We start from the raw sequence: 15,414 nt of genomic DNA, 5'->3' as shown, positions 1-15,414 counted from the left end.
CAGTTGTTCCTGCCTCTTCACACATATGGTATATAAATACTTATACACACATGGATATGGGTGGGTATGTTATTCTCAAAGCTAAAGAAGTTTGAGGTTAACGAAGATACTCTGCTTTCTTGGATCCCAAAACTGCTATTACAGACCTAAATTACACTTCAGTCTATTATAATGCTATTGCGCATTTCATTTTATGCTATTTCAAGTCTGTGCCTTCTTGTCTTAAACTCACCATTTGGTCAGAACTGTTTCCAATATGAAGAGAACGGTTTGTCAAGTCAAATCCTCCAAAGCTACAGGTTCTCTGCAAAAAAAAGGATGGATACAGTTCTATCACAATGATCAGCTCACTCAAAACATCTGAGATTTGGAGAACATCAGTGAAAACACAAATGTCTGCAAAAATGGAAACAAACAAAAGGATGGGAGATTATAAATCAAGAAATCTGTTATAAAGCACTTTGAGTCATTTGTCTTTTCCAGAGAGAACTCCTTGGCCTAAGGTCTGCTGCTGTTGAGTCATCTATTGCCTACTCTTCTTTTTAAAAAGTTAAAAGACTTTTTGGTCTGAGGAAACTGTTGATCTTATGCATCAAGTTTTCCAGGGTGCTGGCAACTCCCCCTCAGCACTCCCATCTGCCTTCATAACTAAGTCCACAGTAGCACTGAAACAGAGAACCACCAATCTTTTAAAGCATTGAATAACCTACCTTCTGGGAATAGCTGCACAGACTCCATTTCCGCTGAAATACAGGGAAACGCTAGAGGCCTTGTAGGGCAAGCCCTTGGTAAGAGAAGGGAAAAACCAGCCCAGGTGTGCATAAGCATTGTGCCCCCAGAGACTCAGCAAGCCCTGATTCCAGATTAGGTATTTACCATCACACCTGTGGTGATATGCGGCAGCTCTGCTACTTCTGGGAGAAAGTACGCTATGTTTACAGTGTCACAAGCACCTATTGGAGTGACTCAGTTTTGGCTCAATGCACAGATGCAGTTTATCATAATCATCCTGAATAAAAAAAAGAAAATCAGCACTATGACGCTGCTTCCCTCCCAAGAGCAGAGGGCAACCAAACTCAGTACAGTTGCATTTCCACAGCCAACCATTGTTTAACTGTGGCAGATGAGTCTCTGCTAAAGCTTTGGCATCACTTGAAAAAAGACCAGACACTTAGGGGGCTCAGAGAAAATCCAGCTTTTTCTTTGCAGTCCAAAAGGTAAAACCTTTGACTTTTTATTTGGCCACTGAACAACCAGCTGCACAGTACTCAAGTACCTGGCCCTGCCAGAAGTCTCACAGGGCAATCCAGGGAAATGAAGGTATGGCTGTTACAATTTAATTGCACAACTTCAACTCTGGGCTCCGAGCGAGGGTTGTGAGACAGGCAGATGTCTATTGGAAGTATTCTCTTCAAAGTTAGAGTTGAGACAAACAGGAGGCAGAAGATCAACCACTTGCGAACTGTGAGTTCTTAGGGTCTGAACTACCCAACAGAGTAACTTCAGAGACACCTTAAGACTCAGCTAAGCATCAGATCAGACCTACAAACGATTGCCCAATCAGTACGGTGAGTGTGTACTTGGGAGTCAGTGAAGACCCACCACCTGAGAACTACCAGTCTGCTTCGACATTCTATTAGGAAGAAGCAAGCTCTATAAACTGTGCCACTTAATAAACAATTGTATCAATGAGTTCTATTAAAGTAAACATTCGTCTTGCCCTGTACACTGCTAATCAGCATAGATATTAATAGCTTTTAAAATGCTTTCTTTTCTAGCTTTTATGTTGGGTGCTGGGTACCTACAGTGCTTGGATGACGGTTTTTGTACCCCACCACAACTCTACTAGAACTCAAAGCCAGCTTTGTCTAGGCCCCACACACATTAAAAAGAGTGCTGTGATGTAGAATTTTTTTAAGTGTTTTTTTTCCAGAAGGCAACGTGACTATGGCATAGCTTTAAAAATTGCTTTTGGAAAGCATTTGAGACCAACCACAAGTAAGCACAGCACGTTTAGCTATGAGTAATGTCGTCCTGTGAAGAGTCCATTCCAACTAATCCTACAGTGTACAGTAATCCCAGCAACAAAGAGAGGGCATCTGGAACTGCTCTGAGCAAACTTGTCTGTCAAACCAGCCAGAGCTCCTCCTAAAGCAGTCTTCTCAGAGAGCAAAACGTCTGTTGGTTAAAAGCTTCTGAATAAATGTACCATATTAAGGATGCTTATTGTTTCATTATGGACCTCCCCATACATTTAACATTTAACTTCCATCTTCAGACCCCAGTAGCGACCCTGGCAATACTGTACCAAACAAAAGGTCTGTGGATGAGAGGGATATTCAATGGAATGGCCATGCAATCAAAAGTATTGTCGTTTTGGGAGAAAAGAAAAACTGATGCAATTTGAAAATTTCATGCATGTCCAGGTCACTGAAACAAATATAAATGACAAAAATGAATGGCAAGGCAAGACAGAGTGACCAATTCCACTGAATACATAGGCATTGCAATTTCCCTGAGGTTGCAGCAAACAAACATTAAGTTTCTAGGAAGAAGGAGTGGCATTAGTTGAAGTTTGCCAGCTTTTTGCGGTTTCAGGAAGAAGTGTGTTGAAAAAGGTAGTAAGAGCAGCGTGTCTCCACCATTTATCCCATTCAGACGAGGCTGGAGGAGCAATTGACTGAGGAGTTCCTCAACAACAACAAAACGCTACCCATTTCTTCTCCGTTCGTATCTCTGAATTAGCAAAAGTCAGTCCAGATGGTTTTCATAATGAAATTACTATAGCGAGACTACTTATTAGAAGAACTGAAAAGCCTATTTCTGTCATCTGTATTTACAGTTTTAGAGGGTATTTTCAATTATGGGGCATCTCTAGCACATACGAGCATGCTCTTTTGCCTGAGATACCCCTATTGTTCAACTCACAGAAGGACGAGTAAGGTTTCTCTTATCATTGTAATAGCCTTATGGGAAAACAATGTCTTTTGAGTACAATGTCTGTGAAAATAAACAGGGCAAGCAGTCAATGCAGAAGAAATAGTGAAGCTGCCAAGAGAGAATGTTTATGGTATTGGGTAGAAAAAAGCTACCTATTTTGTGGCCAAAGAGCAAAAAGTGAACCATGAAGGCTTGGTCACCTCCCACAGGTTATTCAAGGAGACCAAGGCTGTGACTCTTATATCGAGAATACCTCACACCTGAAGAAATGAAGCAGAGACCTCTCAAAATAAAATCTGTAGTTCAAGAGGAAAAGCTGTTTCTACTGTATTGTTCACTGGAATATCTTGCTTAACGTTATGGGTGCACTGCTGTTTCCACCCACTGAAATAGGGAACATACCTACATTGTCAACTAGACAACAGACTAGCTGATTCAGCTTTGGAGATCTGGCTGGCCCCAAAGGCGAGTTCCTAGGAAACTCAGCATCGTGGTTAAGGGAACTGTCAAAACTGAGTCATATAATCAGGAAACAGCTTTGGATGTCTCTGTAGTGCTCAAATCACTTAATTTCCCATTGTACCGCACAATTTCCTTTTTTGGCCACCCCTTGTTCCCTTTCCACAATGCTCTGGGCGAAGGTGCCACCTTCACTCCATCCTAGGAAGAAGGAGCAGTGGCCAGGGACAGAGCAGAAGGGGCACTTCTGGTGCTGGTGAGCAGCAAGCGGGAGGGTAGTGTCTACATAATGTAAAACTCCCCGTCTTTCTGCAGCTGTGTACGTAACGGAGAATACAGAGCTGGGTGGGTGAATTGATGAGATGCAAACTGAGAAGGGGAGGGCCAATAGAGGCAATGACAGCAGGAGAGAAATAGAGCACAGTTGACTAAGGATGCTCTAATCCTCTGAAAATTTTGTTCATCTCTCGGTATCCCTTTAAGAGAATACTGACTCCCAAAGCATCACGAAGAATGTGTTTATAGCATCTCAAAGCTCCTCTGTTCACCAGTGATCTCAATTTCTGCACTAGGTGAATTTAAAAAGCAGCATTTTGTCATATTTGCTCTCTCTCATTGAGTTATTCTATACTCATAGAAAATGCAGACTCAGCAAAACTCTTCTCTGACGGGACTGTATCAAACTCTTCCCTTACAGCTGAATTACAGTGCTTAAGAGTTTCTAAGGGCAAGGAAAGCAGAAGCACTGAATTTTAGTTAAAAGTATAAAGCAGAAAGTGTTGACTGCAACCTCACAGAAACTGGAAGACCACCTTCATGGCAACTCTTTGACTCACAGACTTTTGGTGGATTCTCAAGAGAACCCTTTTAGTACAGCGATCCACTGTGGCAGCCCACTTCCTCTTGGCCTCCTCATCCTCCTCCAGCAGGCATCTCCTCAGGTCCTGCTTGTCGGCCTTGCTCAGGGTCCTGTCAGTAACGGGACGCACCAGCTGTGAGAGGCTGAGGTGACTGTACAGGCTTCTCTCCACCACATAGGTAATATTGAACTCGCTGACAGAAGCGCGCCCTCGTAGCCTTCTGTTTGGGAAGCCACAACCTCCAACCCCTTTCGTTTTGTGCCGGAGTAATTGTAGATCACAAGTTGCGGGAGATGCTCCTTTCCTAGCAGGGCGCTGGCAAAGAAAAGCTCTGGAACAGGAATAGTTAGTATCCATTTTCTTCAATCGGATCTGCTTCCTTACACTCTGAATCTCCTCCAGGGACACCAGAAGATGGTGCTTGTGCCTGTTGCTGTCATAAAAGCAAATGCTTTCTGTACTTACCCCATGGCTCAGCGAGCCGAGGCTCTTCTTCATTTCCCCATCTGTCAAGGAGCGGCAAACTTTCTGGGTCTTCTCCTCTTCTGGGTAAGAGAAAAATGTCCCGAGTTTCTTTGGAGGCTTGATAAGGCCACGGCTATCAGTTTTGCTGAAGGTCTTCACCAGCTTCCGGTTAGCTCCCCACGTATCAAGACTGCTGGATGAGGGAGAAGTAGTAAGCGAGTCCGAGTCATCCTCTGGCTGCTTTTCGCAGGAGCTGTCAAAGTAGAATTGCTTCTTGTGAACTCCAGAGTAAAGTGCCGATCTGTCATCCAGTATAGGAGAGTTGTCAAGTGAGTGCTCTTCCACACCTACAGGGGACAAATGCAGCACAACACATGTCATCGTTTCATAATTCTCTGTTTCCCTGTAGAGCCTTATTGTATTTATTTAAGGTATCACCCACTTAAAATGGAACAAAACTCTTCCTGATATAAGCAGCCCAGAAGGTATTTGCGAGTGGATAAATCTGAAGTGGTTCCTTCCATTTGTCAAGTGAGAGTTCTGGGATGAGTTAACAGTAGACAGATGACAGCAACCCGTAAGTAAACTCATCATGATTTTAAGCTTCTCTCTTTCATCTGCAGCTAAGTAAGACCATAGATGCTCTCACTAAGAACCCCTTAAAAGCTGGAACTGGGATCTGTTTCTCATGTTTTTATTCTGATACTTGCATATGAATCTCAGCTCTAGTGAGATTACAATAGGTCAGAAGTATCCCCAGGTATTAAAAACTAAACAAGCACCTCTCAGGTCCAGTTTTCCAATACCCAGTGCTGCTGCTGCAGAAAGCAGTATTTTTCCCAGAAAGTTATGGAGCTGAGCTCCAGGATGAAATTAAAAGTTTTGGGTTTTCAGTGGGGGAAGAGGCACCAATTTTAATCAGACAGAATTTACTTAAACAGATGCAAAGAAAAAAAAGTAGGTCAAATTGCGGGTGTGCCCATTTCAACAGTGTTCTGGTAACAACAGAAACACTTGGTTTTCACCAAATACATATTTCACAGAAAGGGAAGACAACTTTTTGCAACGCAAGTTCTGGAGATGGGCAAACATCCAGGTCTCCTTTTTGGAGTGGAGAGAAGGGAATAAAGGACGTGAAATTGCAATTCCTTTTCAAAATTATCATTTAAGAAACTTTTCTCTGGTGTTTTCTTCTGAGCAAAGTATAGGCTCAGGTATCAGATGCAGTAACAAGGAGAGTCAAACAAGAGCACACATCCTCCTCAGTCCTGCCTGACGAATTTCACAGCATTCATGGGTATGTATCAGAAACACACGTAGAAATGTGACTGTATTTACTTCTTGCCAAAATGAATTTCTTGCCTGACCCAACTTTGCCTTCATCTTTGATTGCTTCCACAGTCTTACAGCAGAGCTAAATTTGAACCATTACCAAAATACCTATGATTTACTAAACTTGCTCATTCAATAACAGGGGACCCATTTCAAGATGAAAGAAGATTAGTTGCCCTGTACAGGCTTCCTGTCTCACCTTCAGTTCACTCTGTTGGCAAAACATATTTGACATGTATTTGCTGAAACCTAAGATGCTATTTTACCAAGATAAAACTCGCTGTGACAGTGAAGGGATAGCGGATCACATCTGACACACAACTTTCACTCTTGAGAACTCTTCGGGGGTAGGTCTGTAGACTGGAGTCTGATTTTGACACCATTTTCACTGGACTGTCCAACTTGCTCTTTTTCCCCTCTAGTTCTCAATTTGAACAGAAAATAGACATTCTCCTGGGACTGAATATGTGCTGATGAACAATTTTAGTCCACTGAGTAAATATGTTTTTAAACAGCTTATAAAATATGCAGTGTGTGTCAACACTGTAACAGATGTTATTTGGAGTGAGTCCATGACACAAAGCCATAACGACACAGATGTAGATGTGATTTGTTTTTAAATGCTATGTAAGAATGGTGCCCAGGAATTAGGAAGCTTCAGTTATTTAGCTCACTAGGAGCAGACTAACACAAAATACACATGGATTCAGATATTGGCACATTCTAGTGAGTGTCAGATCACCCAGATATGTATGTAGTGTGATAACTGAGTCAATAGTAGAAATGTGGGAGAAGAATATGGGACTAGTGTACTTTTCTTTAAAAAACTACAGGAATGTCTAAGGGAAATCTGGCAAACTTGTTCTTTGTGAAGAAATTTTTGAGGAGGTTTATGAGGAATCTTTATTCTGGGGAACTGCACGTCAGTTTTCAAACCAAGCCTACTCTCACACTTTGTTAAAGGCTGTTGAACACCGATGAATTTATTGAAATTTTACTGATGTTACTCAATCAAATTTTATAGCCAACTCCCCAAAACCTAGCCATCTAGGATTTCACATTACTTCACATTTATAACACAGATTCAAATAACAGCAGCAAACAGCTCAAGAACCGATCCAGTCAACCACAGGTAACTTGGAAGGCCAGAGAGCAATTCCCAAATCTGACCACAGTATTTTTTGTCATCTTGCAGAGCCCTCTGATATATCCAAAGGGGAATACAGACCTACATTGTGAGATATGGGGATGGACAGCATTTATGAAGCACTTTTAATTTGCCACATGAAAACTTGGGTGTGGGGAGAATTTACTGAAAGTAAAGTGATAGATATCTACTCCTTATGTAGACTTGGCTAGTTAAGGGGCCTTCTACTTATTTAGAAGTTATGCAGAAGTAATTCATGTTGTTATTCAGCAAGAATTGTTTTTGCTACAGAGCTTCCCAAGAGCCAATCTACAAAGGAACTCCAGAGTTCTAGAAAAAGTACAAACTCAGAGTTATAGATAATTTATTCAGAAAAGCCTGGAGTTAAAACAGAGAAGACAGGAAGGAGATGGAGAAAGAAGGAAGCAGAGCAAATTTTTTTTGGAGACAATTGTTAATTCAGTGATTTTTCTTTGGGGACAAGGGTGGTAAACTGTGGTAAAAAAAAAACCTGGAAGGAACAGGGACACTTAAGTGAAAGATTGAAGGAGAAAAGGAAATAAGGAGGTGAAGTGCTGTAAGAGAGGGAATAGAGAGCAAACCAGACAGTTAACATGCTGAAGAGAAAGGCTGGTCAAACTGCAGGGAGGCGTCTGCACGCACAGCGGCCCCTGGACTGCCAGCTCCTGCAGCTGCTCCCACCCCTGGAGCCTCTGGCTGATTGCTCCCTGCAGCTTTTCCCAGGCCCCCAGGAAGGGAGGGGGTAGGACATGCCTCTCTGAGGTCCTTCTTTCCCCAGAGCAGGGGAAAAATAGCCCTGTTTTGTTTGCCCTGTCTCATAAACCATGTTTTTGCTTCCAAGGTGACAAAACCTTTTCAGACCAAGACCAGAGCTCTGCCCAGGCCAGAGCTCTAGACTGGCCATGCCTTTCACGCCAGCCAGTAATACCATCATCACCAGGAGAGAGGCAGGCTAGATCATGAATCTTCCAACAGCTTCCTGCCACGCACCCAAGAAGATGCACACGTTCTCCTTAAATGCACTAAGCAGGAATCATAATAAGGCTCAGCTCACTGCAAAGCTATGGGGAACTGGCATACGATCCTGGGAAGGCCACTAACATAGAGGGGTGCCCACAATTCCAGTGAGGACTCAAGCAGGGCTGTGCAGAGAGGCTCCTGAGGCTCAGGCTCCATCAATCTGAGTGCTCACACATGGATACAGGTCATCCAGAGTTAATTCTGCAGCATGGCGTTCCCAGGGGCTGAACTCTGCTTCCTGTTTCCCCACCCTCCTCCTCCTCCCTTCTCTCCCCCTCTCTCTTGGCAGCAGGGCTCATTCAGGAGCCAAACTGCAAGCAGGCTCCCCAAGAAGTAGGAGTTAATATTACACAAGGCAGTCGCTATCCCACAAGAATGTCTGATAGAGTTTATGTACTTTTGCCACAGGATGATACCATACGGCGCAACTGCACCACCAACCAGCCGCTACCCTCCTAAAACTGGTGAGAGCTTCACCTGTGTGCTGTCCCAGGCCTCGGAGGAGGGAGCAACATGGTGGTGGGCTCTGCTTACCTCCTTGCTGAGCTTGTGGGGCAGCCGGCTGGGATTGCTCCTAGTCTCATTCCCTCCCCAGCATGGGGCATAAAACATAAACCAAGATGTAATCTCTTAATGAGGGGCTCTCCAGTGCTGCTCTGGGAATACCAGGAGATCATCAGCAACCACATCTTAGGCTGCCACTTTCCTCCTTCTACAGTCTCAAAATGCAATTACTTGGGTAAGGCATGCACCATAGACAAGGCAGTCTTTCCTACCATCCCTTAAGAACACTCCACCCCTCCCTCCCCCAGCCCTCCACTTTCTGTCCCCTCTCAACAGACACATGTATTCATACACGCAGTTTTAACCATATGCACGTTGCTTTTTACCTTCTGTGCTGGGTTTTTTCATTTCTTCCACTCTTATGAGTTTCTTCCTGACTCTGCGGGTAGAATTCACCAGCTTGTGCAACCTCTTAAACTTCACTGACTCCTCTGTTTCATCATCGGATTGTTCTCTTGACTGGCAAAGAAACAAAGGGAATATTAATAAAGTAGTAGTTCCACGGCTTGCTCCTTCAAGTCAAGTTAACCCAGCTCATCTGCTGCGCTGTGTCAATGCAGCTCTGTAACTGGTGTTATATTTTCAGCCCAGGTCAGACAGAAACATTTAAATTATGTGCAACCTCTTAAACTTCACTGACTTTTCATTTTCATCATCGGATTGTTCTCTTGACTGGCAAAGAAACAATATTAATAAACTTCACCGACTCCTCTGTTTCATCATCGGATTGTTCTCTTGACTGGCAAAGAAACAGGAATATTAATAAAGTAGTAGTTCCACGGCTTGCTCCTTCAAGTCAAGTTACCCAGCTCATTCTGCTGCGCTGTGTCAATGCAGCTTCTTTTTCTTTTTCTGAAAGCGTGACATACCATTTTGATTTCTAAATCTGTGCAACGCAAGATCCTAGGCATTGAAATGCATTCCTGCCCTTGTCTTTCTTCCCATGCATTGTGTAATAACTACTTCCACGTCCTCTCAGTACGTTTCAGGCAGGGCTCTTTCCCAGGGCTCTTCTTACCATACCAGTTATGCTCCTGTGGTTTGGGTCAGTCACTGGTCTGTCTGGCATCTCAGAACTTGCTGTTCAAACCTGGTTATAAACAGCTTCTCCAAACTGAAGCTCTGTCATTGATGACTTCTCCCCCCCACTCCCCCCCCCCCCCCCCCGGAGTCTTCCCAGAAAATCAAAAACAGCAGCACAAGAAAGGGACGGGAAGCAAAAGGAAGGAGGAGACCTCATCTGCCTCGCTCACGAACTGCCACAGCTACAAAATATTCCTTTCCTCATCCCTGCTCCCTACACTCCTCCTGAAGGCTCTCAAGGCTGGAATTAAGATGGACACAGCATTCCTCCAGCACTGACCAAGGGAAAACTCTGACCTTTTCAGATATACAGTGCAGTCCATATTCCCCAGCATCCCGTTTCGTTTTGCATCTGATCCAGTATGCTCAGTTCCAGCTGTTTTCCCTCAAGTATCAAACATTACAGAGACAAAAAAAAATTCCCCTCTCTCCAGCAGCAGTGACACAACAAGCTGAAACAATCCATTCCTTGTGAACGAGAAGACGACTTCGATTTTCAAGCCAGATCCAACGTTCAATGTGCTACTTCCTCTGTTTTAATCAGTTCAGAATGTGGAAGGCGGCAGGGGGAAGGGAAGGGGAGAGGAGAGGAGGCCGGCAGGGCTCTCCAGCTCGGCCAGGACAGCCTTGGCACCGTGCGCTGCTGCACATTCCTGCGCGCAGTGCGGGCTCCAGCTGGAGCGCGGTATGGATCGTATACCTTACTTTGTTTTCACCCGCGGTCCCAGCCAATTCGCCGCATTCCTAATGGTCGGTTCTAAAAAACCCTCAAGCAACTTCCTGTCGGCACAGCTATCTGGGTTTCCACAGCGCGCTCATCCTTCTTTCTCCTTCTCCTTAATAAAACTTTTAAAAAAAGAAAAATCCCCAACAAACGCAAGCCAAAAAAAAAAAAAAAAAAAGCCATCCTCTCCTCTTCCCAGGAAAAATGCCGTCTGTTTATCCGGAGGCTGAATAAAAGACAGGCCAAATCTAAAAAAGCTTTCTGCTCTTCTAATACACTTAAATATCAGGATGTGGTAATAACGGTAGATGCCATGGGGCAGGACAACAATTAGCAGTTGCATGGGTACACTTTCAAAGGCACAAACAGTGCCTGAAGGAGCTGGGGCAGCTCTGAAAGCCTACCTCGCAGGCACACACCTCACAAGGCTAGCAGAACCACAACAGAGCAAACTTCAGCCACTTTCTGCAAGGGCACTGTCAATTACCGATTTCCCACAAACTTCATGTTACTCCAAAACAAGAAGGAATACCAAATGGACCACATATGGCACTAGGAATTGCCATTCTGCCATCTGAGAGCCACAGGAATGTGTTTATTATGGGTACAGGCTGGCTACGTAATTAACAATCTTTCTTCGGGAAAAACAGGGCTGGAAAGAGGAGTACCAGACTTGTTTATATCAAGACAAATTAAGCAGCGGGATGAGCATTAATTCAGAGATTATGGCTGGGACAACTTAGTGACATGTCAAACAACAAGACAGACGTTTAGATAAGATGACGAATGGATTATTGACCGTAATCAAGAAGTTCAGTCAAGACTTCTTAGACCATTAAGCGCATCCTGGCAAGCAACCATCATGCATGCTCTGCACTTGAGATATGTTTATTTTAAATGCAATTACTCTAAGTCATTGCTTTCCTTCATTACTTTTTGTACACCCTTGGTTTGCAAGACTACTGTTTGTAAAACTGTGAGCTCTGTAAGACTTAGAGAACGGCTCATACCTGGTCCTCCTGTCTAGGATTTCATCAAAGAATAAACAACTAGTCTTACTTTTGCAGCACTGGTATCCAATAAAGAACTGTCCCCTCAGGGTTATGAAGACTCAACAATTACAACAAAAGCTTTTACAATGTCTGACATTCGCATTCACAACTACCACTGCGAAAGCGAACGCCAAAATAGCCTCAGTGCAAGGTACTGACATCAAACCTGAGTGGGTGGTACAGGGGGTCCCCCCCACACTTCAAAAAAAATAAAGTCCCATCGTAATCAAGTGCCAGCTGGTTTTCCCCACCAATTCAGGACTACCGGCACTCTTTGAGCCGGGGTCCTCCGTAGGCAGCGACAGACCCTTCCTAGTGCCGGTGCTTGGCCGAGAGAGGCGAGAACAGTTTGTGCTTAAGAACAGGAGCCACCAGATAATGGGTTGACCAAAACCAAAGTCAGTCTCTCTCCAGCAGCCTATTTCCTATCGTATCGGGTAGCACGTGGCACAGATAATCTTCTGTAAAGGAAAAGGATGGCTAATAAGTTTATGCAAGAAGGCCTAAAAACGTCAGTGACTATGCCAGTGGTGCCGCTCAGGAAACTTTATTGTCAAATAATGCTGATTCCTTGAAAATGAAACTGTTTTGAAAAAGGGTTACTTTTGATTTGCTTCCTGTTTTTGAAACAATTTTTTTAAAAAAGGCGTTGAAATTATCAAAAGTTTCCATTTTGGCACATGGGAAACAGAGCTTAATTTTCCAGCTCAAGCAATGCTCTCTTTTACAGCTAATATTAAACAGAAAACAGAAATGTAAAGCATTCAGGCTGTAAGCGACATATTTGGAAATCATTGAACTTCGACGCTTTGACTTCCCCGACCCACTCTACCCTCCCCGCTTCCACGGTGACCGAATTGTTTTTTTTGGTGGCTGTCCCTGACTTCAGATGGGAAAATCACCCCAATCTCCCCAACGCGTGGCGGGCAGGGCAAATGGCTTCATGGACAGCTCTAGCGGCCAGGCCTTGGCACGGGGCTTCAGCATGGCTGGCTGCCAGCCCCCCTCTCGCCCTCTCCCCCCTTCATGAGCGTTTCAGTGTCCTGCAGCACTGCGAAAGGGTAGAAATAGCCTGTTAAAGAGGGAACGATGTGCCTGCAAGAGGCTAGGCCGGAGGCTCCCCGGCACGGGAGAAGGCCATGCTGCACCCCCCTCCGCCAACGCCTCCTGGCCCCCGGTTCCCGGCCATCCGTTAGGCCAAGCCTCGGCGTCATTAATGCGCCGGTAAAACAGCCGGGGCCCCTCCATCTCCCCGTCCCCCCGCGCGCCACCAGAGCAGGCCTCTCCCCGCACTCCAAGGGGAAAACAAGCGGATTTGCAGTACTGTAAATAGGAACAACTTAACTTCCATCTCCTCCGCTCCAAATTTTTCCATCCGAAAGCCCATATGGCTCAACTTTTAATTATTTTGGCTAATGCTGTATGTAGTAATTCTGTGGTGAATGCTTAAGTGTTTCATTTCTGGTTTCCAGGGCAACATTACATCAGATTGCAGACAGCTGGCTCCACAGCCTTAAACCATAACAAATTGGCCAAGCCGATGCACAAAAATCGCGCTTGCTTTAAAGAGAGAGCGCAGGGCTTGGCCGGGCTGCCGGGGAGCCGGTGAAGCCTGTGGGGCCCCCTTGGCGGGGCTGGCCGGGCGGAGCCGCCTTTCCCCGCACAGCTTGGAGCAAGTGCATCCCCGACACATCTGCAATGCTCTCACGGTGCGGAAACCCGCCAGCTTGGAGAGCTCGGCTGCACAAATGCGTGAAGGACTACAGGGAAACAGGGACTAAATTAACAGCATCTGGAAATACCAAGGACTGCATGCAGAGGACTGCAGCCACCACGTACCACATGGCTAGAAAACTATGGAGAGGCCAAGGCCCATCCCCACCACCCAGCTCTTTGCTGCTAACAAATGTGGCCACAAACCTATGAAGATGCTATCAAATCCAGGAGAGATCAATTCCCTCTGCCACCGCTAGCATCTCTTCTGCTTGGAATACTTTTCCTACTCGCACACCTCTAAAGGCCATGCTTTGCATCATCTCGTACGTAAGATCAAAGCAAAAAGCCTTACGTTCAGGAACAAATAGGAAATTAGCACGTGTACTTTGATATTCAAGGAGCTCTCTATAGTTCTGCTTCCAGCGCCCTCTTTGCTTTCTCTCCCACTTTTCTCACGCAGGCTCTTTGCTGCTGCCTGCTCTGGAGGCAAGGCACACGCCTTGCTCTGCCGCTCTCTAACATCCAGCCCATTTCACATGCCATAGAAACAACAATCCTAACCTCTCCCTTTGAATTAGTGCTTCACACACGCACAGACACACACAGAGAAAACTAACATTTATTAGGGTACTTGGAATTAATTGGCAAAATGTAAACCAGAAGTAAGTAGCTAGTTTTCGGCAGGACTATGTTTGGAAACACTTCAGGGTTGTAGCAGCAGCCCTTAAAAAACACAAGATAAAAACACTTTGTTAAAAAACAAAGTCTGATAGCCAGGTCCTAATAAAAACGTTTAAGAAACGCTAAGACAATATCCAGTTAAAGCTATCATAACTGATTAATCTGTTTCAGCTCCATAAACAAAAACATACGTGACTTTTACGTGAGCTGTGTGAAGCCATTTAAAGAGATGTTAAAATTTTACAATTCGCTTTATGCCCAGTAATAGTTCAGACCCAAACGGAAATCTCTAGGAAACCTCCCATCTAAGAAACCAGGAAATCTCTTAATATTTGATTAAGCCCAAGCTGCAATTATTTTTGGTTATCAGACAATTGTGTTCAGCAAAGCGGGGAAAAAAATATACATTCAGACTCATGGGCATATCACATCACATCCCCCAGCCCTGGCTAGCTCACTTCAGAACTACAAGCTCTATAGTAAATGCAAAGAGATTTTGCTGTTCCCTTTAGGCGACGTGGCTACACGTGTCCTTTCTTCTTTCTCTCTAACAAGCTTTACATCCGCCAAAAACCCCAACCATTCTAACTTTTTTTAAAGTTTTATTAAAGATGCCTGGATAAAGTCAGAGACAGGAAAATAGAACAGAAAAGAACTTAAAAGCCCAAGGAAAGGACAAGGAGAACTGAGAAAAGCTACGCATGCTGTGCTGTGCCTAAGGATAACCACAAAAGCCTCTTCTCTTTCTCCCTCTCTGAAACAGGAGGCACATCCTCTCCACATCACGCTACATGCTCAGTGACTTACCAGCTTCGGCATTTATAGGCCTGAAGCTCAGTTTCGAGTAATTCCCCCTGAGTCCTCAACTGCTGTCAGCTTCGTAACCCTAAAATTTAGGATCAGACCCTTCTTCTTAAGTATTGTATTCGCTCCGAATCCTGCGCACAAAATGCCTCTTCTCTGGAGTTACATTATCAGACACCAGACTGGCTCCGATTCCAGCGCTGAATATGTAAAGAAGAAAAAAGCGTGATGCTGGACTCAATTAGCTGTTTTCTGCTCACTGATTGATTCCCCCAGTTACTCGCTAGCTGCATAACTTGCAAGAAAGGCATAAGTCATCAGCTCTAAGCAAATCTTCTATTCACCACAAGGAAAAAAGGGAGTGTTGTACATGGCAAACAATCCCTGTTTTCACTGACGAAGGCTTGCTGACCTCTTGCTGGCCTCCAGTTCCTTAATTACTGTCTATGGAATTTCAGTGAAAGAAAAAAATACAGAGAATCTCTGCAAAGCCAGGACGAAGACTGACCCTCAAACACGAACGCCAGAGTGGAGGCGGGGGGCTTT

The 15,414-nt window shown here is 44.6% G+C and overlaps 1 protein-coding gene across 1 annotated transcript in view; it reads right to left on the bottom strand.

Moving 5' to 3' along the window:
* SASH1 (SAM and SH3 domain containing 1) overlaps positions 1-15,414 on the bottom strand; it is a 99,662-nt gene that overhangs the window by 23,942 nt on the left and 60,306 nt on the right. Inside the window, exons 8-10 of the mRNA XM_009281391.2 lie at positions 9,135-9,267; positions 4,725-5,071; positions 233-304 (exon numbers count right to left, since the gene is read on the bottom strand). Coding sequence (XP_009279666.1) covers positions 233-304; positions 4,725-5,071; positions 9,135-9,267 — 552 coding nt within the window. The remainder of the gene's footprint in view (positions 1-232; positions 305-4,724; positions 5,072-9,134; positions 9,268-15,414) is intronic.

Source organism: Aptenodytes forsteri, unplaced genomic scaffold, assembly GCF_000699145.1.
Source record: "Aptenodytes forsteri isolate BGI_AS27 unplaced genomic scaffold, ASM69914v1 Scaffold82, whole genome shotgun sequence".
Classification (NCBI taxonomy): domain Eukaryota; kingdom Metazoa; phylum Chordata; class Aves; order Sphenisciformes; family Spheniscidae; genus Aptenodytes; species Aptenodytes forsteri.
Note: the sequence above shows the minus strand (reverse complement) of the source record. Positions and strands in the feature narration are given on the sequence as shown.